The 27,920-nt window shown below is 40.3% G+C and overlaps 1 protein-coding gene across 2 annotated transcripts; it reads right to left on the bottom strand.

Moving 5' to 3' along the window:
- Window positions 1-4,628: 4,628 nt before the first annotated feature.
- On the bottom strand, window positions 4,629-23,770 carry alkbh1 (alkB homolog 1, histone H2A dioxygenase). Of its 2 annotated transcripts, XM_049596308.1 has the most exons (7): window positions 23,604-23,770; window positions 20,791-20,899; window positions 17,386-17,430; window positions 10,829-10,991; window positions 8,897-8,987; window positions 7,249-7,442; window positions 4,629-7,037 (listed from the first exon to the last, which is right to left on the bottom strand). In XM_049596308.1, exons 1-7 carry the CDS (start codon window positions 23,730-23,732, stop codon window positions 6,584-6,586), a joined length of 1,185 nt encoding a protein of 394 aa, XP_049452265.1. In that variant the 5' UTR covers window positions 23,733-23,770; the 3' UTR covers window positions 4,629-6,583. The 2 variants fall into 2 exon arrangements, with proteins under 2 accessions (XP_049452265.1, XP_049452266.1); XM_049596309.1 differs by lacking the exon at window positions 17,386-17,430.
- Between the last annotated feature and the right edge of the window lie 4,150 nt (window positions 23,771-27,920).

The following is a 27,920-nucleotide window of genomic DNA, read 5'->3' as shown; positions in this document are numbered from 1 at the left end:
TCCATGGCTCAAGAATTCAGAATTGAAAGATTCATAATTAATCTTGCTGCAGTTTGAGGGGTCCCGTCAACAGTTTTCGACGTGTCAGTGGCCACTAGGAAAAATTTGCTGCAAGGCTGAGTGGCTTTCCTGGAGCCCTGTCTGTAACTTGTTAACTGCTTATTGGCACGAATGCCCACTAGATAGAATAAAGCTATGTCTGTCATCACAGTTAGTAGCCTAGTACTGTAATGCTAACTATGAGGAGTCAAAGTCTGCAATAAATCATGGAACTAACGCTAACCAATACTTAACTCCCTTGGTCCTCTTCCTCCTTTGAGACAAAAAGCTGCAATAAGTTCTCTCCACCACATTTTGTCCTTGGCAACATGCCTCCCCCTATGGCAGATGCATCATGTCTAGTAGACACACCAGCTAGTAAGGCCATCTCTAGCTTTTTAGCAGCCCTACACAAATTCTTGTTTTGTAATTCAATCACTCGTGAACACACCAAATCTGCATCCTATTCCATACACATATAAGACCAAATGCTATTTTTTACACTCTAAAACATCACTGTAATTCAACTTAGGTGCACTGTTAACATAAGAAAATTCTTATTCTCTGATTCCCAGAGATGAATCAGATCAGTAGTAGTTAAGGATTCCAGCTTCTGCGCTGAATCCCAGGAACCCACAGGCAGCCATTAATTGGCAGGACAGCGAGTGGAGATCAGGATTAAGAATGCATCAGAGCACAGAGACAGCACTACTAAAAACTGTAAATGATCTTCTGATTGCTTCAAAGGACTCGTCTCTGTACTTGTTTTATTAGATCTAAGTGCTACATTTCACACAATCAACCGTCATATTCTGCTGCAGACACTGGAACTAAGCACTAAGCTGGTTTAAATCTTATTTATCCTGTCAATTTCAGTTCATGACGAATTATCTTTGCATACTGAAGTTTGTTTAGGAGTTCCACAAATGCCAATTTTTACACTCTAAAACATCATTGTAATTCCACTTAGCTGCACTGTTAACAATAGAAAAAAAACAGTCTTTGACTGGCCCCTGTCAAAAAAGACACTTATTCAAAAGGCCCTGCTGTACCGGGTCCCCAGCCTCAATCAAAAAATACTGATAATATATCAACTGATAATGTATGAATTTAGAAAGTCCTCTACAGAAAAGAAACAAACAATGCAAAACAAACATTTGCAAAGAAACCAGATTTCTCAGTAACAGCAGTACATTTAGTGGGGTGGCTTAGGTCAATATATCACAACAATCGTTTATTTTGTGATGAAAGCAAAAAATTTGGTACATGTGTGTATATTTCAAACAAATCTGGATATTGGGGCATCGCAAAAACGCACCCTAGTTGACCGTAGCAACCATTTATTCAATAAAATTAATCAAAATATTTAAATGATTCATTACAAGATTTTAAAAATGTAAATATGTATTAAATTAAGAAAAATACAAGCAGACACACTCACAGTTCACTTCAAATTACGAACAAGTGCAAATTCGCAATAGCTGCGACCTCATACATGCATGCATCCACACAACATGCATACACACAACCTCAAGAAAAGCAAAATTTTCATTTTGAAATGTTTACTATAGTGCCACCTATGAATGAATCATCGTCATTCTTTCTGGCATAGTTACTCATGGTCTCTACTTGCAGTATGCAAATTTCGAACATTTTTGGTCAAGTACTTTTTGAATTATTCAAGAAAAGCTTTGTGGACCGACCGACCAAAAAATACAGTTGGACACACTCACAGTGTCTCAAACACTTTCTACCCCACCACAACTGCAAGCCAGCTAACCAACTGCCAGCCAACTGCCATCCAGCAGTAGTTGCTTCCTGCAACAAGCAGTGCAGTGGACTGTCCATCAAGGTAAACATTTTATTACATAGAGGGAAGTTAAGTGATAGGAAGTTTGTCATAGATGATGAGGAAATTCCAACAATTAGGGAAAAGTCACTAAAGAGCTTAGGTAGGTGGTACAATGTGGAGCTGAATGATGAGGAACAGGTGGTGACATTTAGAAAAGATGTGGCATAAGGATTGGATAGAATAGATAAAACAGAACTTCCAGGAAAGTTGAAGTTGTGGTGTTTGCAATTTGGGCTATATCCTAGATTAATGTGGCCATTGTGAATTTATGAAATTCCAATATCTGTTGTGGAGAGAACTGAAAGGTCGGTTAGCTCCTGTATTAGGAAGTGGTTGGGTGCTCCTAGGTGCCTAAATAGTGTTGCATTGTATGGAAAAGGGATACTTCAGCTGCCAGTATCTAGTTTAACAGAGGAATTTAAATGTACCAAGGTCAGGACAGAGCTCTTGTTATCTGGGACTAAGGACGTGGTAGTTAGGAGTGTGGTTCCAAATCCAACCAAGGGGAGGAAGTGGAACCCAAGATTGGCAGTTCAGGAGGCAGAGGCAGCTCTTAGACATGCAGAGATTGTAGGTAATGTTCAGTTTGGCCAGGGGAGGCCTGGGGCTTGGCTCAGGCAAACCGGTATGGAATAAAGCAGGTCTCAAAGACAAAAGAAAGCTGGTCATGGAACAGATACGTAGACAGGAGGAGATATTAAGGGGTGCAAAGGTAGTGGCCCAGACTATGCAGGGACAGTGGTTGAATTGGGAAAGTGTAGAGAAGAGGAAGCTTAATTGGAGGGACCTGTGGAGTATGGAGGAGAATCGTAATAGATTCCTGGTAGGGGCTACATACGATGTGTTACCAACCCCCCAGAACCTAAAAATGTGGGTTAATGGGGACTCATCATGCCCATTGTGTTCAGGTACCGCAACCTTAAAGCATATTTTGTCAGGCTGTAAAGTTAGCTTGTCACAATATACATGGCAAAATAACCAGGTGTTGAAAAGTTTAGCTGCAGGCATCGAAGGGAAACGAAGACAGGTGAATTCAGAAGGTATTAAGGATAGGAGTTTAGTAACTCAGTTTGTCCGTGAGGGAGAGAAATACAGAAGGGATAAGTTAGTAAGGAGGCAAGGGTGTGGCTGCCTAGAAGGTGCTTGTGATTGGGAAATGCAAGTAGATTTAGGGGGAAAGCTTATTGTTCCCCAGGAAATAGTCTGTACCAAGCAGAGGCCTGACATAGTGTTGTGGTCAGTGAGACAACGGATAGTTTATTTCATTGAGCTGACAGTTCCTTGGGAAGACTGGAGCAGCGAGGATAGAAAACTAGGATTTGTCCAGTGGAAGTGGGGTGTAGGGGATTCAGAGCAAGATCAGCTGTCTCGCTCCTGGGGGAACTCGGAGTGCGGGGACAGAGTTTGAGGAAGACAGTGAAGGTAATGTCAGATGAAGCAGCCAGAGCTAGCCAATGGATCTATAAGAGAAAAAATAATGTCAGTTGGGGGCCAGCAGGGGGAACTACTAAGCATGGTACATAACTCATTGAGATCAGGTGGAGAGATCCACCAATCAGTCCTCTCAGGAGAAAATCCAGGAAGAGGAAGGTTATTTAAGTGTGGGAGTGGCCTATTTGAATCCCTTTTGTTTGAGACCATGCTGCAAGGTGAGTGTGTTTGCTGATCATGTGAGTTTATTTATCTATTTCAACTTAAGGTTATATTTGTGTTATGCTATGTAGCATGTGAAATAGAGTATGGTGAATGTGCTAGGAAAGGTAGTATCAGCACGGTCTCTACCTGGAGCTCGCATGTACGGAGCCTGGGTTTGTTGAAGGTGGCAGTGCTGTTTGGGCTGAAAAAGCCATGCGTAAGTAAGGTGTGTTAGGAAAGGTAGTATCAGCACAGTGTCTACCTGGAGCTCGCATGTACGGAGCCTGGGTTTGGTTGAAGGTGGCAGTGCTGTTTGAGCTGAGAAAGCCATGTGTAAGTAAGGTAAAGGAGGTTATTGGGTTGGTGCAGGGAGCAATGAGAGCTGGCATTAGGGGAGTGTCTCTGGGACGTCAGAGATCACTGTCTAGCCTCCTGGAGGTGTCAGGGGCCAACTAGATGAAACACTAATGAAAGGAGGTTCCCACCCGATGACCCCAAAGACATGTTTATCACTGCTCCCTGGTCTGTATAGTTAAGCCTTGCCATAATAGCATATCATAGGGCTTAGGAGGTTATTCACTGAGTGCTGATCCTTTCTCTAGAGCACAAACTTATTGTGTTTATTTGAATGAATTATTTCAACTGTAATAACTATGTAATAAAATGTTAGGATGTACACATTTTGAACATCATAGGTAAAGGCTAAAGAGAAAAACAATCAATATGGGCCTCAGCGGAAAAGTAAATTCCCAAGCTAGCAAAGCTAACTAGTTAAGCTAGGTAGTTAGCTTGGAACATGTAGCAGTGGCAGAGCTGTGTGGGAGACTAAGACATTGTAAAATTATGAAGGAATGTTTGAACCCCACTGGACGACACTGCCACAGGCATCAAAATCCTGTTGTGAGCTGATCTCTTGTGGTTGCAAGAGTGGTTGCAGAAAGCTCTGCAGGTGCAAGAAGGCTGCTCTTCGGTGCACAGGCCTCTGCTTCTGTGAGGGAGAATGTGAGAGCTGACCATATCTCTCATAACTCAAAGTACAAAGTAGGTGTTCTATTTATTTTGTACATTCACTGTACTGAAAATAATGAGTCTAACAACATCATCTGGGAAGTGATTAAAAATATTTTCATTTTTTTGCTTTTTAAGGAGCAACAAAGGAAGACAAGCCAAAGAGGAGGCCGTGAACTGTGAATGAGAAGCTAATAAAACATTTTAAAAAGCTCATGTTCTGTTCTATTACATTTTAATAAAGCTTCTTCCACTTCCACTAATATGCCTCTAAATTATATTTGTGGCACTAAAAACATGAAACAGCAGCTATAGGACAGACAAAGCATTGCATGCCAGTAACCACTGGCAGCCATTTTTGAAAATGGCTGCCACAGTCCTCAGAATTAAAATTTGTGATGCCCCAATATCCAGATTCATTCAACATATATTCAACAATGAGTGTACCTTTCATCACAAAATGAACGATAGTTTAGCTATGCTGCCCCACTAATTCTGGATTCCGACTGTCAGCTTTAATTTGAGTGCAAATGTATCCATTAACATAAATAGTCCAAATGTTAGAAATTTCATAACTATATAATATAAAATTTGGTGACAAATTCTTCATAATCAAGATACTGTGTATCTTCCTGTTGACACTCTGGCAGGCATGTACAGCAGCCATCTAGGTCTGTTTGAGATCTTTTGATGAAAAGGACATTAGAACTAAAATGTATTATTTATTTTGTTTTCATTCAGTCTGGTCCTCAGCAATGAAACAGAATCAGCTGGATTTAAGAAGGGATGCATCGATTTATTGGCTGAATGTCGGTATTGGCCGTTATTTGCCTTGTTGACGGCCACTGGCCTATCGGCAAAGAAGATGATGTTCATTGATGGCAGTGACCATTGTTTTTCTGTTGAGCAGGTACAAGAAGAATACAATGACTGTTTGGCAAATGGGCTCTGTGATCTCACTCCTGTGTGACGAGATGGTGAGTATCAGTCAGTGTCCCATCATCTCAGGGACAACATAAAATGTGTGACTAACAGAGATCTTCCCCAGGACGCCATCAGGATGAAATGACGCAGTAAACTGGCTATCGTCACATCAGGGAATGCACCCTATTGTTTCCCTGATGATGCTACATTTTGAACAACAAATCTGTTTTGAAACTGGAAGAAGGAGAGCTAGTTATTCTTACCCCTAAGCAGCTGGTGGACACAACTAACGGCTGACAGAGATTGCATTGAGTTACGCTATGATGCGTTCAAGCTCTCTTCAGTAAAAATGAGTATTGGCCGATGGTAAATGATAACATTCTCATCATACATTAAATGTAATCTTGTAAAATGTAGTTTTTGGCAGTAAACTTGAATAAATACAGCTGTTTGAAGGATATATTTGTTGGTGTTTTCATGGCAATATCAAACAGATAGTGGAGAGGAGAGTATGATATATATACATAGGAAAAATAGTTTTGAAGCAGTTTTTTTTGTAAAAAAAAAAAAAAAAAGATGTTTTTCATGTAAAAGATTATATTAAAGGTATCTGATTACATTTGTGCTCGTTCAAAGGTACTGTAATGAAGGGCTTAATGACTTTAAAATAGTTCAATTATTTTTTTAATTGCAGATTTCTTTGTTTCCCTGGCATACAAGGGGAGATAAATAACAACAAAAACAAAATAAACAACAATATAAAAACATCAGCATCAGTATCAGCCAAATTCTTAATCTAAACATCAGTATCGGCCCAGAATTTCAAAATCGGTGCATCCCTAGATTGACTGAGTCATCGCTCTACATTTGACTGACTATTTTCAGTACCATTGTCCAAAAGTTGGAGGACAATGTATAAAGTCCCATAGAGGGTGCATTGACCTTCCTGTTCCAATTAAACAGTTCGTATAGACAAATGGTAACTCCAATTCCAGCCAAAATATTAAGAGCACATGTGAAGTGGCTTCTGCTTTTTAGCAAAACAATTTATACAATATCACTGCAAAGGAAGACTCTGGGATCAGATGCAAATGACTCAAGGAAAGTGTAACAGCAGGAGGTCTGTCATGTCCCTGTAGTATCAACAGAGTCACAGCTACTACTACTCTTCCTCTTCCTGCTCTCTCCATCTGCTGCTCTGTCGTGGTACCCCACTGTGTGGACTGCATCAGTTCTTGAGTGAGAAGAGGATGTTCCTGGGAAGCTCTGTCCAGGCCCAAGCACCTGTCTGACAGTCACATTCACTCTGCAGCTCTGGATGTACCTGGAGCACACTGCCCAGTCCTCCATAGACACAGGCTCCACCACAGTACTGTCCTGTAGGGATGAGGCCAGGCTGCAGCCTTCTGTCTCTAAAGCTCTATGTCCCTTGGGTGCAGGAACGATGCGTGGGACAGCATGGTAAAGGAGACGACTCTGTCCTGACATCACCATCACATCCCCACTGTGCATGTACATAGCAGTGACAGGGTCCTTTCTGCGGGTGCCTCCCAGGAGGAAGATGGCTGACTGTCCAAAACTATCAGAAAATAACACAAGATATACAGTAAGGATGTTGGAATACTTTTATGTAGTTAACAGTGCAATGAGGACTTTTTTGCCCACATTGCAATGTCCTTGCTGATACAATAAAACAAAAAAATAAACAATATGACATCACTGGCATTCTAAAACCCTTGTGTAGAGGAATTCCTTCCTCAGCAGTGTGGAAGACTGTTCTCCCCTCTCACCTGAATGACAGCAGCGGTCGGCTGTGATCTAATTCTGATTCATCCACGTGGATTCCCAGAGATGAATCAGATCGGTAGTAGTTAAGGATTCCAGCTTCTGCGTTGAATCCCAGGAACCCACAGGCAGCTGTTATTTGGCAGGACAGCGAGTGGAGATCAGATGGGAAAGGACTGTGATTGTTGGCAGAGTAAGTCTGTGAATGAAAATGACAACAACAAAGGAAACTAGAATTACCACTTTGCCTTTGTATGCCTCTGCCCATCAGTCAGTTTCTCTTACATTTACATCCACATCTATGAATACATGGATGCTTCACACACATCTTCCCCTGACAGCACATATGATCTATACAATCACAACAGTTTCGAGGTGGGCATTCAAAATTAATGTGTTCCTGAGATATGACACTAAGTAATATTTTGCAGTATTTTTGCAGAACATTATGATGTCACAATGAAGTTGACCTTTGACCTTTAGACATCATTGTCATAACTGACGTATGAATTTTTGAGTTATGGCCAAAAACATGTTTTTTGAGGTCACAGTGACCTTGACCTTTGACCTTCAACCACCAAATTTTAAATCACTTTACTCGGGAGTCCAAGTGGATGTTTGTGCCAAATTTGAAGAAATTCCTTTACATTGTTTTTGAAAAATCGCATTCACAAGAATGAAACGGATGCAAGGTCAGTGAATTTTGACCTCTGACCTCCAGATGGACAGAAAACCCCAAATCACCCCAATCACTGGTGCAGAGGCAAAACAATTGTAGCGTTGCACAAGTAAAGCAATGTTGATATGTTGCTGTGACTGTGAAACATTAAATAACACAATTTTATTATTTCGACTGATTCTTACAAACTTGTCCAAAGACAACAAGAAGTCTTTTCAAAAACAATGAGACTTTTAGCCAAATCTTTCAAAATAAAAGCATCATCCAAAAAAAGTGTAAATGGACAAAAAACAGGATGACACAGCTGTGGTGGGCCTGATGACAGATAACAATGAAAAGACCTACCTGAATTGAGTAGAGGACCTGACCCTCTAGTGTCAGGATTACAACGTACTCCTGAACGTCAGCAAAACTAAGGAGATACGAGTGGACTTTGGGAAGAAGCAGAGAGGAAACTATATTCTGCTTAATATCAACAAGTTCTTGGTGGAGAGGGAAGATAGCTTCAAGTACCTTGGAGTTCACATCACCAAGGTCCTGATCTTGGTGCTGCATACACTTATATTCATTAGTACACTTACTTACATTTCACTGGAACTGTATCTTTCTGATTTTGTGTGGAAAAAAAAAATATTGATTGATTGATTAATTGATTGATGTGCCGGGGGTCTTGATTTCTGGCCCCATTTTAACGTCCATAGAGCAGTGACTGTGCTTGCAATAGCCTTTAACTTTCCAAGTTGGTTTTGCCACTGAGTATGGGTGTATTACTTGAAAGTGTGATGCCAGTGCATGGCCTCAGGGTCAGAGGGTAAAAAAAAAAAAAAACTAAATAAAATTGAGATGTGAAATATATGAATATAAGGTAATGCAAATAGACTGATAAATTGTATATTTATGACCAGAATACTGGTGTTCATTTCTGCATTTACAACTCGACAACCACCTACCTAACAAGCATAATGTGTGCTTACCTTGGTATCCCAGTTGTAATGATATCCCAGAGTGACCCAGCGCAGCCTGTCAAGTGGAGTCTTAGGTTCTCTCTTTGCAGAGGAAGCATAACTGTGGATGGGATCAAACATGATACTTACAGAGGCGGGCTTATAGGAACCAGGACCATCAGTACACTGTCACTACACATGTAGACACATGCTTAAAGGACTTCACGATTTTAGTATTGCACTCCTATCACATGGTCAGACTCATGATGGACAGTTAAAAAAATTATTTAAAAAATGATTTATCATCTTTTATCTGATCCATTCTTGTCCCTTGTAAAAATCTGGCGTCTACAGTACCCAAGGTACAACTCAACTGCCAACAGTTCAATCAAGAGATTCAAGTGTGTTATGGTTGTAGTGGCCAGTGTAGCTCCACATCCCAAATTGGTTTTCATTTTCAAAATTGTAAGTCCTTAGACCCAACAGTCTCTGACTCAAGTGACATCACTAGAAAAAAAGTGGAAAAGTGTGCTGTGGTCTGATGAGTCCACATTACAAATGGTTTGAGGAAATCATGGACATCATGTCCTCTGGGTAACTACTGTTAATATCTGGGCGCTTTTATTTAAAAAAAAAAATCCTGCCTTGTCCAAGGTCCCCAGTAAACCCCTGTTACTATCTGGGGGCTTTTATTTTTGAAAATCCAACCAACATCAGAGCCACTATGGTAAGCTCCTGTTACCTGGTTGGTCCATTTCCCAGAGAAGCTAAATGCAATAAGACATTACTAGAAAAGCTGGAAGGTGAAATGAATCATCTAAAAAGGGCTGAAAGAAGAAATGCTAACTTCTTGTCATATTTACCAAAACAAAAGTTACCTACTATAGCTTTACTACTTAGCTTTACTAATAGTTATACAGCTATTACAAAAAAAGCACACTATTTAAAAAAACAGCCAGAGACAGACAGAGTGGGAGATACAGACAGACCGGCAGAGACAGAGACAGGGAAAAAGAGAAACAAGCACCAATCAGAAACAGGCAGAAAGAATCAGAATCCTTTGTGTGTCTGTATCCAGGGGATAAAACATACAGTCTAAAACTGGCAGAATTGGAAGCTGAACTGCATTATCTAAAAAAGCTACCAGCTGATATACACTGCTGGAAAAACTGGAAGCTTAACTGTCAAAGATTGAAATTAGGGATGTCCCGATCACATTTTTTTCCGATACGTTACTTTGTAAAGCATTAAGAAAGAAAAAAAAAAAAAGAATGCATCCAAGTTGTCCCATAAGGTTTGCTTTTTATAAAGCTTATCAGTGGTTCAGCAGCACAAAATGTGAACAAATCCTGAATTGTAAACAAATTGTTCCTCGACTCCTGTCCGTTTATTGCTCATTAGCTGCTCTCAGTGAGGCGAACCCAGGATGCTCGGTTACAAGACATTGGCAAGCAGAGGCAACAATGAACAACATCGATGAAAAACCTGGCCATTTTTGTTGTTTTCATTCCTACCGATCTTTATTAACAATTCCGATTTTGTAAAAATAACGTGATTGGTGCCGATACCCGATCCGAGGATCAGATTGAAATTAACTGAAAAGGCTGACATAAGAAATGCTTTGTATCTTAAAGACAAAAAAAAACAAAAAACAAAAAAAAACAGAGAGCTGAATACAACTATAAATGTCTTAAAAGAGACTCCCTCCCTCCCTCCCTCCCTCCCTCCAAGACCACACACTTCTGACACTGAAATGAGGCTCCAAAATCTGCATTGTGATTCGGTCCAGTAAGTACTGATTGTATAGGAACGGGTTTCAGTAACCAAACCTACTAAATACCCCCTACATATTGGTTTTCAGCTGAAAAAATTGGTTTGGGGGTTCAATTCTTCTTCAAGGCCTGAAACAGTAATACCAACAGTTAACTGGCTCAGAGAAAGATCCAGTAAAAACTGTCTCACCTGAGGCTATGAACACTCTTGCCCCAGATGTCCTGGGTTTCAGAGGGAGACATGTGCATGTCCAGGTTGCAGACATTGGGCTTCTGAGGGTAGGATTTTAGACACTGTCTGACCCAGAATGGTTGGGAACCCAGCAGGAACGGATTGGAGATCAAGATGAACCCTGAACAACACACAATCGGATAGTACTGGGTTACGTTATAGAAACAGGAAGTGAAATATCTTAAACCCATTGTTATCTCTGCCAGGCATAAGTCTGGAGGGGATCATGCGTTTGGTTGTGTGTGTGTGTGTGTGTGTGTGTGTGTGTGTGTGTGTGTGTATCTGTCAGTCTGCCCGCATTCCTGCAGCTAATCTTATATTCATTCATTCATCTTCTAACTGCTTCATCTTCTTGAGGGTCGCGGGGGGGCTGGAGCCTATCCCAGCTGACATCGGGCGAGAGGCAGGGTACACCCTGGACAGGTCGCCAGGGCTAACACATATAGACAGACAGCCATTCACACTCACATTCACACCTACGGACAATTTAGAGTTATCAATTAACCTAGTCCCCAATCTGTATGTCTTTGGACTGTGGGAGGAAGCCGGAGTGCCCAGAGAGAACCCACGCTGACACGGGGAGAACATGCAAACTCCGCACAGAGGGGCTCCCACGCCCAGGATCGAACCGGCAACCCTCTTGCTGTGAGGCGAGAGTGCTAACCACCACACCACCGTGCCACCCCTGCTAATCTTATATTAAATATTTTAAAACATATTTTCACAATTTTTGCAAAATCTTTCACTGATCACTGACTTCTCACACCTCTTAACCAGCTGGTGGGCACTGCAAGTTGTCACCAAAACCACATGGCAAAAAGGCATTTCACGCAACTGGCTGGGCTAAAAACAAGATTTATATTGTCTGTTGCAGGCCAAATTTTGGCCATTGTTTATTCAAGAATACCTATTAAAGGCACATGAACGTGCCTCTGGTCTCCCTGGGGTCCGACACAATGAAATACAGGACAGACTTAAAATAAAAGTACAAACAACTTAAGTTGTAAATACATGCTGTACAGAAACCCACGCACTGGGCAGGCAGGTCATTAAGCGACCAAACAATGCTCTGTGTCAGTTATTAATTGGCTACAGAAACATTGTGCAATCACTCACCTTCCACCCTCTCTTCCTCTCTCTCCATCTCTCTCCCTGTCTTTCCATCCCTCACACAGCAAGCAGCTTTATCATCAGTGCTGCTGCGCTCAGGCTTTCCATTATCTGGCTGTTAAAGTCCAATATTTAAATCTCTTTGGTCATAATGTCCAGTAGAAATATTTCCCTCTGAGAATATGTAGGCCTAACACCGTGTCCTAACAGCAAGCCTCTCTCTGTCCACTCTGAATCTACTAAACAGGTACACTGGTTTGTTTTCATGATGCTACAGATGTGCATATCAGCTGTGTGCTTATGTAAACAAACCACGTAAGATATCAGCTGTGCTCTCAAGATAATACTTGAGATGAACACACTTAAAAGATGAGTGAGTACTTACTGTCTTCTTACGTTTGTACTTAATTTATAGAAAACATGTTTTATATTGAGATGATTACTGGAAATGACATACAAGCATATAGCCAATATAGCAAGTAAGTTGTTAACAGCGATGATCATTAGCAGAAATTACCAGCTCCAGTTTACCGCTCATTTTTGGGTCACTGATTAACATATATGTTTGTGGATGGGACAGGGCTGATTGGCTCTCATAATGGGCCCGGTTGGCGAGGGTTTTAAAAACCCTGAATACTAAATAAAATAACGGGTAGGAAATCAAATACATCTCTCTCATTCATACAATCTGGATGGGCAACTGTTTTAATGACTTTTTTTAAAAGTAAAGTTGATAAATTTAGAAATGTTAAGCAATGTGGAAATCACAGCTCAAATCGCGATGTCAGGCTGGGCGATAACATAAAAAATTAAAAGGCTGCGATTTGCGATTTAATGTAAATAAATGTTAACGTGTCTGCCTGTGAACGTGACTACCTCTCCTATAGTGTGTGTGGAGTTTGTTGACATTACGCCCACAAATTATCCTGGTGTGCGCAGCACGTATGGTCACATACGACCATGAACAGGCTGAGTTGGTGGCGAAAAAAAAGCGCAACGTCTATTGTATGGCGACATTTTTTGGGTTTCGGGTACAACGATGTTCAACAGAAAGACGTGTTGTGTAAAACCTTAAAAGTTAAAGTCACCACGTCCCACGGCAACGACCAATCTCTATCAACACTTGAGACAGCACAGAGAAAAGTACGAAGAATGCATGCGAGAGAAAGCCAAGCCAAGCCAAGTAACTTTAAAGACAAAGAGACAAATGAAAGCCACCAGAGCCTCATAAAACAACAACAAAGCACAATTACGCATACATTTGTAAGTGTCACGCCATACGACACAGGGAAATCACGGACTCCATAACAAACTATGTAATAACAAATGAAAAATTGAGCAATTTTGCTCGGTTTCGGTCCACTTGACATGCTGCTGTGTTGTGCAATGGCCTAGTCATATGCTGGAATTTGTCATTTACGTGACAACGCCTGAACGCAACACAGGCTCTGCTCTGCTGTGTGTACAGTGCCGTGCTGCATTGCTGTGCGAGCAGCGTGCCTGTCTGTGCATAACAGCAGCCTGTTGATGGTCATTTACACACTGTCCATAACAATAACTATGTCAGGTCAGGCCAGTGCCCCCCTAATATAAGGTAGGGGAAATACTGAATCAAGCAAGAAGACTCATGATACCATTTATTTATTATATTGTAATCGCAATCGTGGATATTGTCCACCAAAATCACAATCGCACATTTTTATCAAATCGTGCAGCACTAGTGCAGTTTTCCCACCGAAGCCCTCCTTGTTCAAGATATTCTGACGTGACCCGAAAAAAATCCTCTCCTGATGTTTTTTCTGGCAGTGTCTTGCAAAATAAAAAGTTTTCTCTGATGGAGTCTCCATCCACAAAATGCATATTCGCCAAAAGTTGAGCCTGTCCACTGATGTCAGTAGATTCATCCAGTTGCAAATTTCCCATTGATGCACAAGTTTTCAAAAATAATACTTTCAGTGTCTTCAGACATGTCCTTAATATGTCTGGCAATTGTGTTGTCTGAGAGAGGGACGTTGGCTACTTCTTTAACCGCATCCGGGCCGAACATCTCGTTCACAATGGCTTTGCAGACAGTATTATTGTTTCTGTCACGGTCTGTGGCTTTTTCGATTTGGCTACGGGTTCAGCTGCTAGGTAGCTAGCTTTTAGATCTCTCTCAGACACCTTTGTTTTTTTTCCTCATTAAACTTGCCTGTTTGTCCACTTGACGCAGATGAACAAAATAGTCCATGCTCTTGTTTTGAAGGGACGGGTGTTTCGTTTGGAGATGACGTTTAAGCTTGCTTGGATAGTTTTTCCCCACACACCAAGCATAATGGAGTTGGTGCAGTTGGATCCCCGGTGAAAGTAATCCAAACGAAAGATAACTTTGACTGTATTGCCTCCAGCTTACCGTTTTTGCTTTCTTTTGATCACCACTTGTACTCGGCTCTTCATCTTGGTTCGGATTTTGTCCGGGGCCCAGTTCTGAGTCTGTTTGTTTCCTTTACAAATATTTATCCATCGCTGTCGAACGTCTTGTCACTGTCACCTCTTCTGCGCATCTCTAATTATTTTGTCCTAATTAACAAGGTGGGCAAGGTTATCAAGCTACCTGCTGCCACTAGTGCTGCACGATTAATCTAATCGCAATCGCAATATCGGGCTGTGTGATTACATAACCACATAAAAGGCTGCGATTTGCGATTTAATGTAAATACACGTTAACTGTGTGCCTGTGAACGTGACTGCCTCTCCTGTAGTGTGTGGAGTTTGTTGACATCACGCCCACAAGCTATCCTGGTGCGTGCAGCCAGCGCGCAGCAGTGACCAACACAGACGCTGAAGAAGAGCATGAGCAGGACCATAAACAGGCTGAGTTGGTGGCGAAAAAAATTTCTGTTACATGGTGATACTTAGTGTAAAGCCACCACATCCTGCGGCAACACGACCAATCTATATCAGCACTTGAGACAGCACAGAGAAAAGCAGGAAGAGTGCATGCGAGAGAAAGCCAAGCCAAGTAACGTTAAAGACAAAGAGACAACTGAAAGCCACCAGAGCCTCATAAAACAACATCCAAGCACAGTTATGCAAACATTTGTAAGTGTCATGGGGAAATCATGGACTCCATAACAAACTATATAACAAATGAAAAACTGAGCAACTTTGCTCGGGTTCGGCCCACTTGACACGCTGCTGTGCTGTGCTATGGCGTGCTGGAATTTGTCATTCACGTGACAATGGCTGAATGCAACATACGCTTGCTCCACTGTGTATACAGTGCCGTGCTGCGCTCCTGTGTGAGCAGCATATTTGACTGTGCTCAGTCTGTTGATGGTTATTAACACACTGTCCATAAAATAGCTATGTCAGGTCATCTCAGTGCCCCCCTAATATAATGTAGGGGAAACAATGAATCAAGCAAAAAGACTAATGATACCGTTTATGTATTACATTGTAATCGCAATCGCACATTTTTATAAAATCGTGCAGCACTAGCTGCCACCCACTGGCAAGAGAGATTATTTAATTACTCTGCCAGTAACGGCATTAAAGACACAGACGCTCAACACTGGCAAACAATTTCCAACCACTAAAGTAATATTTTTTTGATCAATTCAGTTAAATTGAATAATTTTCCATGGCACGCTACTGTGCCGTGGCATAGTGGTTGAAAATCACTGGATTAGACCATTGTGGAGTCATAAAATGCCGTGATTTGACCGACAGACATGACCAACAGACGTGACAGACTACACAGTGGTCCACACCAATCATCCCCAGTCATCTTTCATGACGTGTGTGATGTCATCAGGTTATTCTTGTCCTATTTTTATTATTATTACTCTTATTTCAGTCACTTTGGCTGTTCATGTCCCAGCTGAAATGTTATTGTAGTAACGTATAAAGTGCCACCAGATGGGAGGAGCTACATTTGAAGCTGCGCATGCAAACTGTGCAAGTCACTGAATCCTCCACAAGTTCCTGCAAATGTTTCACAATGAAAGCCTTTTTAGAAAATGAAGGGATTCTCTCAACCGAAGTTATAAGGGCTTTTATTTTTTATACAGATACAGAAGTACTGAGTTTGAAATAACAGCTAGATGCATTCACTTTATTAAGGCAAACGGGAGCTGATAAAAAGTATCAATATAAAAATACAGAGGGAATAATAAATAATGGCCTCTTTATAATGTAGTCTGTTTTAAATTAAGCTGGTACCCTCTGCAGTTGTGGTAAGTAAAAGCTTCACCACTTTTTTTTTTTAAAAAAAATTATTATTATCCTTCTCCATTTTGAAGAAATAACATTGTTTGCTAGCCAGATGCTAATGGCAGTACTGACCAGGTTGCTAAAGTGCCTCTGCTGTTTCACACCATCATGGTTTCCCCCTTGAAAATTGTGTCCGGTGTCCTTCATATGTTCCTGTCTCAGCTGCGCCTTTTGTCGAAGGGAGGCCATAACAGACCTAAAAACAAAATCTGTGTTTGTTAAACACTCATCCTGGAGGGGCTACTAACTATGGTGGCTGACGCATCTAGAGTCAGTGTTTGGTTTGTCCATTCTGGGCTACTGTAGAAACATGGCGGTGCAACACGGTGATGTCCGTAAATGAGGACCTACTCCCTATGCAGATACAAACAGTTCATTCCAATATAACGAACTGATTCCAATGAACTCATGATTATGTTATCTACCAAGTCAAATGAATGAGCTTGTCATTTCAGGACAGCATAATGTCCTTTATTCCTTGCCTCCATCATCACTGGTAGAAGCTGTTTTCTCCGTGGTCTGAGAGCTTTTGGATAAATCTCACTGATGTATATATTTGTCACTTTGAGTTTGCTTGCCTTCCATAGCACTGTTTCTCCATCTTTGAACCTTCCAAGCTTGGCCATTATGGTCCAAGGCCTGTCCAGGTTTTTTTTCTTTTTTTCTTTTTCTTTTTTTTTTTTTTTTTTAAATCAGACCCTTGTCCTTTGTTGGGCAGGAGGCCTAGTGAATACTTTTCCTGTATGAGGGCTCTTTTAACCTCTTGCACTCCACCAATACCCAAATTAAAATGACTGTATAGCATCTGAACCGCTCTGACTACATGCATGCATGCATAGACCGTGGAACCGGGGTGGCCTGGGGGGCCATGGCCCGGGTAACTTTTGTACTCTGACATAGAGGGCTGCATTGGGACCTGGCGGGACCCAACACAAATAGTAATAGTCATTTTGATCCACACTCCACCAGTTGGTGGCGGTAATGGGCCAATTCACTGTTTGCCAACCGCCATTAAACAGTAGAAGAAAAAGAAGAAGATGTAGCCTAGCGACAGGATGTCAACACAGGAACTTGGTGCACATGCAGCATGAGCATTTCCACTCCATATTTATTCATAAATGGATGAATATGCCCTGAACCAGCTTTCATACCAATTTGCCGCTTGCTCCATCTGTCTGTCTGTCTGTCAGCGCCATCTGTCATGAGACAAACATGAAAGAAGATGTGCAGTTTATTGTGTTTCACCGGCGACGAGCTGTCATTACAAGCGACTATTACTCACATCTGCGCTCTCTTTATAACTCACTGTGTGAGCCTATGTTGCATAATGAAGATTTGCCCCCTCGTAATTTTTAACCGCCCCCTCAGTAACTTCATCCTGGCGCCAGGCCTGCCTTAACCTCAATCACTGCGTGATTATATAAAGGTAGAAAAATAAATAAAATACAGAGGAGGAGAATGGAATATGAAACAGCCGTTATTTCATTAAAAACTAAATGAAAACAACGAAATAGGAGCGCTATTCCTGACCAGTGCGTCAAAAGACATGCAGGCCAGGGAAACGAAACAAACAACACCATGAATCTCTTTATTAATAGCCTATAAAATGACGTGTTTTCTCCTGCGGGATGGGAGAAGACACAAAATCAATGCATCTCTATTATTGTGCGGGCATAAATTCTCAGAGTTTTGCGGGAGTGGGCGAGAGTGGACATACACATTGCGGGAGCGGGCAGGAGTGTAACACACACGTTGCGGTTGCGGGCGGTAATGGTCAGAAATTCAGTGGGAGCGGGCAGGAGCGGGATGAAGAAAACAGTCCCGCGCAGGGCTCTACTCTGACAAACTATTTTATATGAATAAAAGCCTAAGTTGTAGCCTATCTGTGTTTTTACGAGCCAAGTCACCACACACCTTCACTCACTCTCACCAACTGCTGCCAATAAAAAAACTCCCACTGACTGCTGCATATTGATTTGATATTAGTGTGCCTATCAAGTGCATTGTTTATCAATACGTCATGCATGAGCGTCGCGAGCTAACGGCGGGCACCTGCGCTGGCTGCATCTGGGAAAATGAAGAGACAGAAGTCGATATCTGATTTTCTTCAAGTAAACAGAAAAAACAAAATGATCAAATTACTCCAGCTTCCACTGTGGCCTCATCTGTGCCTTTATGTATAAATAGGCTTGGCCTGTTGTGTGTGAATGTTAGAGTGGGATCAGAGGGGTTAATCTGAGCAAGCATGTGTTCGTGTTCATGCGTGTACTGTAGATGTGACTGTGTGGCGTCAGAATAAAAAAAAGTGCTCCGCAACATTATTTAATACATCAGTAATATTGTCTGTTTCAATGCATATGCCCCCCCACCCCCTCCGCGTGACATGAAATTATGGTCCCCCCTTGTTCAGATGCGTTCGGCGGTCCATGCATGCATGAGGTCTTGCCAGAAAGAAAACTCCCTGAAGTTTCTTGTGAAAGTGTCAGAAACACTCTAGGTGATACAGAAACAGAGTAATGGGCCTCTGAAGTCAGTACAAAATTGAAGATTTTGCCTAAAATAAATTAAAAAATGTTTTTCAGGATGAATAACTGTCTGTGGCTTCATCTGAGGTAAATGACACTGTGGGGCTGTAGGCACACTATCAATGAACATTTGTTTCAAATTTGAAGAAGACTGCTCCAAGTATGACCATTCTACAGTGTTTTTTCCATGAAAAGATCCACGCGGAGCTTCAAAACAGTTCTATCAGTGATCAAACAACACTCAGCCAGCTCCATACATTGTACCTTATTGAAATCAGGCGTGATTAGGATAGCTGATGTTGTTTATGACACAGAAACACCATAAAATATCACCAAATAAAGCCATATGAAACGTGAAAGTTATGATCCCACTTTCTAGATGGTATATCTCAGCCAAAAATAGTGGTAGGACTGAGACTCTTACCTTTTATAAACCAGCTACATGCCCACCTGCGGCTAAGATTGCGAGTAATCCTTTAACTTTTCCCGTCGCAAAACGGCATGACATGACTTGTCAGCACTCATCGCGATTTTGGACTTTGAGTGTTTAGGTTACTCTGGTGCGAAAGACATAATACATAAAGAAAAACAATGTTATTTTTGAAAAGTGGAGAGCTTCCTGAATCTGGCAGTACCAAACATCACATGGTTTGATGACGTAGTGTGCTTGTGAGATACCATTTAACAGAGGAGGGAGGACGCTGGCGTCCTAGCAGAGTTAGAGAGGTTAATTTCTCTTCAAGTAGGGTCAAGATCCAGCTCTTTTTCTGTAAGTATCCAAAACCTTCTGCTCACTGTCGTGAGCCGTTTCTCACCGTCAGCCTCTAGAATGCCATCAACGGCTAGGTGGTTGCACCTGGACTGACCCTCAAGAGTCTTAGTCAAGTCTGATTTAGAATTCACAGAGATGAGTGATTTAGCCAACCAGGCTGCTGGAAACTGTCCAACTTGACAGGAGCTTTTGTCACTGCCCCCTGCTACTGCTGCCTGACCTTGTCCAATTTGCAGGAAAGCAGCAGTTCATCTCCAATGAGCCTGTTCTAACCTGCAAATTATCTCCCCTTCATTCCTCGACTGTCATGTGGGCTGTGTTTCCAGTGTAGACTGGATACACAGCCTGCCTTGCACTCCCTGTTCCCTATTGACATGCCTGCAGACACACCTGACAAAGATCTGCACTCTACTGAGAACACTTTTCTAGTTCTACATGTGGTCTCACTGCAGTGCTGTGCTTGAAAAAAAACAGTGTTGTACAGTAGTATACCATAATGAAATACAATGCTCTGACATAGAGTCAGGTGACAAATTAAAGAAAAATCCTGTCTAAATAAATGGACAAATTGCAGATGCAGATGCTTTCACACAGCGCTTTCGGGCTCACTGAATGGTTTGATGAAGATGATGCATTATATGTTAGGACTTGACAGCCACCAGATCCTAATCCAACTAAACACTTATGGCAGACTCTGAAGTGACATGTTAGACTGCTCTCCACCAACATCATCATAACACCAAATGAGGAAATATCTTTTGGAAGAATGCTGTTCATCGTTCCTGAAGAGTTCCACATATCTGGAGAATCTATAGCCCCTTGTTATTGCCATATTAATACCATTGTTATTGATTATAAAGTGCTGCTGACACCTATGTTATGTTTCACACTAAAGGCCAACGCTGTTGTGTTAGATGTCACGCCTTTTGATTCTGTGATGCTGGCATGCTGTCTGAAATCACACACGCATGATGCTGCCATTGTTTGGTTCTGTATAAACATGCAAAGGCGGCATGAAGAAGGGACTTTGTAGCAGCTCTTTATTGGATCTCTGTGTAACAAGGGCTAATGATAAGGAGCACTGAAGCTGTTCTGGGAGGATCTTGGCGGAACACAATCACACAAAATGTTGTGTTTTCCTCTGACTGCCGCACATCTTTTTGTGTTTTTTTTTCTTTGTGTCACTTTTTAAAACTGCATCCAATTTTGGTCCGAGAGTGTGCTGAACCCTTTGTATTTGAGTTTACTTCTGTGTTTACCTGGGTAGCCCTGGAGACCAAAGGCTCTCCAGTCTCTGACAGGCTGTAATCCAACCCTGGCAGCCTCCACATCACTCACTGCAGCTGGGTCCAGTGTATGTGGAACTATCTATAACACACACACACACACACACACACACACACACAGATAGAAATTAGCTCAGCTGAAGTGGCTGGTGTAAATATTAAGTCTAGCCACAGTTTCCCTCCTCCTTTTTGCTACTGTTATTTATTTGGCACTCTTTTACCTTAGCTGTTGCCTTTCCCTAACTCCTTAAGAGTCCACCCTTTCCTATCTCCTAGGCTAAAGATGGCAGGTAAGGAAACCATGAGGATCTATTCCAGTGCATTTACAGATACACACTAAGCCACTGTAATGGCGGCTATCATACTGCTACATTAATTACCAAACTACAGACTATTGTTACTGGTAGTCCCAAAGCCCTACATGTTAAAACGACCTTTCAGACAAACGCGTAACTTATAAATAACGGAAGTACTTCCGTTATTTGGTTTTGTGCGGAAAAACGGCCGTATTTCCGTAAATCCGTTTTATTTTGAAAACGAAACATCAAACTATCAAAATATACACGGACCATAAACGAGTATTTTTTACATTGGGTGATAAGTTATTAGCTTAGTATCTGATGTAGAGCTACTTAAGCTTTCAGCTTTCTTAGTATCTTTAGTCGTCATTTTTACCAATACACCGTACGGTATGGTATGGTATGCCTCCCGGTCAGGGTACCTTCAGGCAGTTCGTTTTTTCGTTTTAAACCAAAAACGAAAAAACGGAAATACCATGGTTTTCCCGTTTTTTTCCTTTTTGGTTTAAAATGAAAAAAAAAAAAAACAAGAAAATGAAGCCATTTTTCCATTTTTGTTGTCAGAATCAAAAAACGAAAAATGACAAAACCAAATTCAAATAACAGCCCGATTTTGGTTTTTTGCAGATTCATTTTTTCATTTATTGTTTTGGACAAAAAGTAGAACTGCGGTGACATCAGAGGCGGAAGTAACTTCAAAATAAAGGAAGATAAGCTTGCCTATAAAACTTATAAATATCCTATACAACTTTCCCATGTATCTTTTATTTCCACTTACACCTGATGTTTTGCGCATTTTGAAAAGCTGCCTGCCATTGCTGTGAGGAACTTTTTATTCATAAAAATAAAAATAAAATGTTATGATAGCAAATTTTATGGCTACAGTAAAACTTGTTGTTCAACCATAACATTGCTGTTCAGAGACTAATAAGGGAAAATCGTCTTTTTTTTTTTTTTTTATTAATATATATATATATATACTTTGTTAATCCCCGAGGGGAAATTCAATTTTTCACTCTGTTGTCAATTACACACAGGTACGAACACACACATGCATAAACTGGACCTACACATGCACATTGTTCCCATGAAGGACGTATAGGGATTCCCTCAAAGGTTGTGTTTTAATATTCATTCACTGAATTGTTTGCAATAAAGTAATCGAGGATATAATAAATTATTGTATGTGCCGCGTTGTTACTGTTAACACGGGTTCTCTCCATAACGCATCGTTGTGTCAGTCAAGTGTCAAGCTGATGTTTGCCCTTTATACCAGCAGATGGCAGTAGGCCTATGGATTTATTTGCTGTCAATGAAAGCCTGGTTTTCTCTTAGTTTCTGTTGGATTATACAGACTTGCAATTCTTCAGGTTATTGATACGGACAATTCAAATTATATGCAGCATATATTTACTTGTATTCTTTTATATTGTTGTATCACATAGGCCTATGCATTGTTGGCAGAGATGGGCAACATTTTAATTACATGTATTTAAAATGTTTTATCACCTACTATGGCAATAGAAATGTCATACAAGAATACATCCTGTGCCCTTTTTTCAAAATCTGATTAATCGAATAAAATAAACAATGATTAATCGATTTTTTTTTTTTTAAAAAATATATATATATATATAAGTTAGTGGCAGCCCTAACTGTGTGCATCACATCTGATTCATATTATTTTTACCTGTTAGTGTTTCTTGCAATGCCCCTCACAAATAAACGAATAAATACATGAATACAAACACCTTAGCTACTGTTGAACATTAGAATGTGATGAGGAACCTTTAATGTTCATATGAAGGCAAGTGAAGGAGCTGCTATGTTATGTTCTAATAACCTTTCCTATTTTAATTTAAACGTTTTTATGTCAACCTCCCAATGAGGTGCAGTTTCCTCATCGCTGCCCTGTGCATACAACCTCTGAGGGAATCCCTATACGTCCTTCATGGGAACAATATGCATGACGATTTCCCTCTGAACAGCAACGTTATGGTTGAACAACAAGTTTTACTGTAGCCATAAAATTTGCTATCATAACATTTTATTTCTATTTTTATGAATAAAAAGTTCCTCACAGCAATGGCAGGCAGCTTTTCAAAATGCGCAAAACATCAGGTGTAAGTGGAAATAAAAGATACATGGGAAAGTTTTAGGATATTTATAAGTTTTAGGCAAGCTTATCTTCCTGTTTTTTATTTTGAAGTTACTTCCGCCTCTGATGTCAGCGCAGTTCTACTTTTAGTCCAAAACAATAAATGAATAAATGAATCTGCAAAAAAAAAAAAAAAAAAAAAAATCGGGCTGTTATTTGAATTTGGTTTTGTCATCTTTCGTTTTTTGATTCTTTTTTTTAAAAAAAGAAAAACGGCTCCGTTTTCTCGTTTTAAACCAATACGGGAAAACCATGGTATTTCCGTTTTTTCCTTATTGGTTTAAAACGAAAAAACGAACTGCCTGAAGGTAGCCTGACCCCTCCCTCACCTTGTCACTCGGTACACCTTTGGAGAAGTCGACGACATGGCTGAAATCTGGCGGAGGGTTTCTCCTCTTGTAGAACTTGAAGATTTTTCTAAATGCATCTTCTCCACTCTCCATTGTAGGCACTGCCATTTTAATCGTGACGCCTTCTTCTTCTTCTTCTTCTTCTTCTTCTTCTTGTCCTTCAACGGCGGTTGGCAACCAGTGTATTAGGTGCATTACCGCCACCTTCTGCTCCGGAGTGTGAATCAGAGATTAAATTCTGTTGTTGTAAGGGTCAGGGTACGGTCAGGGGATCTCAAGTGTAGAGTGTAAAACAATACAAGAAATGATGAACCCTTTTACTTATGATGTTTCTAGCGATTAGTCTAATAATGGTACTCACAATTTTTTCTGTGGAATGCCAGGAGTTTAATCGCAAATGGTCAGGAATTTAAGAAATTCATTAAAGATTTGAGTGTTAAACCAGACATAATATGTATTCAGGAAACATGGTTAAGACCCCATCTAGACTTTGTTATGGTGGGATACAACTCAGTCAGACATGATAGAGCAAATAACCAAGGGGGTGGATGTATCACATTCATTAAAGACAATTTAGCATTTAAAAGAATAAGTACTGCAAATGAACATGAATGTACAATTGTTGAGATGTACAGTACACAAAACCCAGTGAAAATAATTAATTATTACAACCCTTGCCATACTCTAACTGCAGCTGTGTTCAAGGAAATGATGGGTGAGGAAAGACACAGAGAAGTTTGGTGTGGTGACTTCAATGCACACAACAGTTTATGGGGAAGTGACCATACTGTTAATAATGGTACAGTGGTGGAAGAAATGATGGACACAAGAAATCTTGTATGTTTAAACAATGCTGGAGGAACGCGTTTAGATGTAAATAGGAATAAGATGTCTTGTATTGATTTAACACTGGTTTCTGCAAGTATGTATAGCCTATGCGATTGGGAAATATGCAAAGACAACATAGGGAGTGACCATTTTCCCATCATGTGCACTATAGAAATTGATAAATGTACTCAAGAAAGAGCCCCTATATATAGATGGTGCTTTAAAAAGGCTCAGTGGAACACTTTTGTTGCAGGGAATTGGCTGACAGTATTAAGATGGAGGGTAATGTGGATGAGTGTACTGCCGAAGTTACAAATATGATATCTGAAGCTGCCTCAAAAAATATTCCTAAAACTGTAATAAGAGGGAATAAGAGAATGGTGCCATGGTGGAATGATGAATGTAGTTTGGCTATTAAAGAAAGGAATATTGCCCTCAGAAATCTCAGAGTTGTTTCCCTCAGAAACAACTTGAGTGTAGACAATCTGATCGAATACAAAAGAAAAAGAGCTAGAGCTCGCAAAATAATTAAAATTGCTAAAAGGAATACTTGGAGAGACTTTTGCTCTACTATTGGAAGAGAAAGAGATATCAGTCATGTATGGAATATGCTCAGAAAGATGAGTGGAAGAAAGGCTGCCAATAAAATATCAGTTCTTGCTAATCAAGATTGACTAGCAATAACAGATGTGGAAAAGGCCAATGTTTTAGGGAGGATATTTGCAAATGTTCATAGTGGCAATCATCTTACAGACATACATAAATGAAGGAAGGAGGAAGTTTTAAAAGATAATTGAAATGTGTACACCAAAAAGGTAGACTGTAGCTCAGCCACTGATATGGATTTCTCCTTGAGGGAAATGAGAAGGGCTTTAAAAGGCAGCAAGAATTCTGCTCCAGGACCAGATCAGTTGAGTTATGTCATGTTCAGACAATTACCAGAGGAAGCACTAGAAATCGTACTAAAACTTTTCAATAAGATTTGGTCAGAAGGAAAACTACCTGATGAGTGGAAGTTGGCATTAGTTTTGCCATTTGTTAAACCAGGGAAAGATGCAGCTAATGCTGAAAATTACAGGCCTATTGCCCTCACTTCACATTTATGTAAATGGATGGAAAAAATGATTGTTTACCAGCTATCATACCTTTTAGAGGAAAAACATCTGTTAAATGAGTATTAGAGTGGCTTCAGGAAAGGAAGATCCACAACTGATGCATTAATTAAAGTGACTAATGACATTGAGAAGACCCTAAATATGAAGGAAGTGATGGTGATAGTTTTCTTTGACATCGAGAAAGCGTATGATTCCATGTGGCGAGAAGGCCTGTTAATTAAAATGAATAAGTTAGGCATAGGTGGATGCTTATACAACTGGATCATGGACTTTTTAACAAAAAGGACATTTAAAGTAAAAGTAGGTTCTGAAATTTCAGATAGTTTCGACATTGTAAATGGAATACCACAGGGCAGCGTCATCAGTCCAATTCTATTTAATATAATGATTAATGATATATTTGAGAATATAGGGGTAGGTATATAGTCCTCATTGTACGCCGATGACGGAGCAATCTGGAAAAGGGAAAAAAACACGCCACATGTTCTGAAATGCATCCAGAAAGCAATAACAGATGTAGTGAGATGGTCCTATGATTGGGGATTTAAAATCTCTGTTTCAAAATCATGTTATATGTTGGTTACTAAAAAGAAAATAGACAACAAGCAGGTGTTAACTCTTTACAGTAAGACCATGGAAAGAGTCAGAGTGTTTAAGTACCTAGGTCTATGGATTGATGATAAATATATGTGGAAAAATCATACTGAGAAAGTTGAGACCAAATGTAAAAAGGTGTTAAACCTCATGAGGTGTTTGGCCGGTCTGGCATGGGGGAGCTGACAGAGAGGCATTACTACACATATACAGGGCTCTGTTGAGAGCCACCTTGGATTATGGATGCATGGTGTTTGATATAGCTGCAAAAAGTCATCTACAAAAATTAGACAGGATGCAATATAGAGCATTAAGACTTTGTCTTGGAGAAGTTAATACCACACCCATCAGTGCTTTGCTGGTGGAATCCAGTGAACTGCCGTTGAATTTAAGAAGAACTAAATTATCACTAGCATATTGGATAAGAATTCAGGGAAAAGGAAATGGAAATATAGCTTCTTCTGTTCTGCAAAACTGTTGGGAGTACGTAACTTCTACTGGTAAAGGCTTTGAATGGGAAATTAATAAGAAGGTGAAACAGTACAAATTAGATTCCATACAGCATAGTCCAGCAGTTATAATTAGCAGCATTCCTCCATGGATATTTCCACAACCCAAAGTTAACCTGCAAATATTAGACAAGAAAACAGAGTGGATAAAGAATAATCTGAACATAGGATATCTGGCTCAAAAATATCTGAAGAGCAGCTATTACAGCTACCTGCAGATTTTTACAGATGGATCTAAACACCCAAATAATGAGCATGTAGGAGTAGGCATTTACATCCCAGAGTTTGATAAAGGTATTGTCAAAAGAATTTCAAACAAGTTGTCAGTGTCCACGGCAGAAATGGTAGCAATAATAATCAGTCTTCAGTGGATAGAGCAGGTCAAACCACTTAAAGTAGTTATATGTTCAGATTCTGCAGCTGCAATGCAGAGTATTCAATCTGGAGAAACAGCTCGAGAAGATCTACTGTTAGAAATGTACTTGATTTTATTGAACCTACAGCATCTAGGGATAGAAGTCCACTTCTGTTGGATTCCAGCACATGCAGGCATTGAGGGAAATGAGATAGCAGACAAACTGGCTAAAAGTGCAATAAACAAAAATGAAAATGATATTTTAGATCTTTGTTTTGGGAGAGAAGAGGCAAAATCAATAATCCACCAGGGAATTAAGACAAGATGGCAGGAAATATGGAATAATGACACAAAGGGTAGGGAATATTACAAAATTCAAAAGTCTGTCAGAGTGAAAAGGTCCAGAGGGAAATGTAGGAAAGAAGATATCACGTTCACTAAGATAAGACTAGGACACACAGGACTAAACAGTACACTGTTTATCATGAAAAAGAGAGAATCAGATGAATGTGAAACTTGTGGACTTAGAAAAACTGTTGAACATGTGCTATTTGGATGTAGGAAATTCATTACAGAAAGGAAAAGGTTGAAGGATGGTGTGGTCAAAATGGGCAAGGAATGGAGCATCAAAGGGCTCCTAGAGCTAGGAGAGAAACAGGCTCAGGTTCAAAGGGCAGTTCTTAAGTACATATATGAAACAGGATTAATGTCCAGAATATAAGTATTTATATATACTAGTATTTATATATATATAAGTATTTATTATTGATGTCTTGATTTTTTTTAATCTATGAAATGAACACAGTATAAAATCATGATGTTACACACTCTGATACAGTAGGTGGCGGCATGCACCTTTAACGTTGGTTTGTAGCCCGCCATTAAAACAGAAGAA

This window comes from Epinephelus fuscoguttatus, linkage group LG14, assembly GCF_011397635.1.
Source record: "Epinephelus fuscoguttatus linkage group LG14, E.fuscoguttatus.final_Chr_v1".
In the NCBI taxonomy this organism is placed as follows: domain Eukaryota; kingdom Metazoa; phylum Chordata; class Actinopteri; order Perciformes; family Serranidae; genus Epinephelus; species Epinephelus fuscoguttatus.
This window is presented reverse-complemented; position numbering and strand designations above follow the sequence as displayed.

Bases quoted from the DNA above. Each gene is read 5' to 3' on its own strand.
- alkbh1 (XM_049596308.1), bottom strand. From the start codon at position 23,732: ATGGCAGTGCCTACAATGGAGAGTGGAGAAGATGCATTTAGAAAAATC. The intron at 17,431-20,790 runs GTAAACACAGAA...GTCTCATGACAG, and splicing joins TGGTCTCCAGGGCTACCCAG to ATGGCGCTGACAGACAGACA. The intron at 8,988-10,828 runs GTGAGACAGTTT...TCCCATCCACAG, and splicing joins AAGAGTGTTCATAGCCTCAG to TTATGCTTCCTCTGCAAAGA.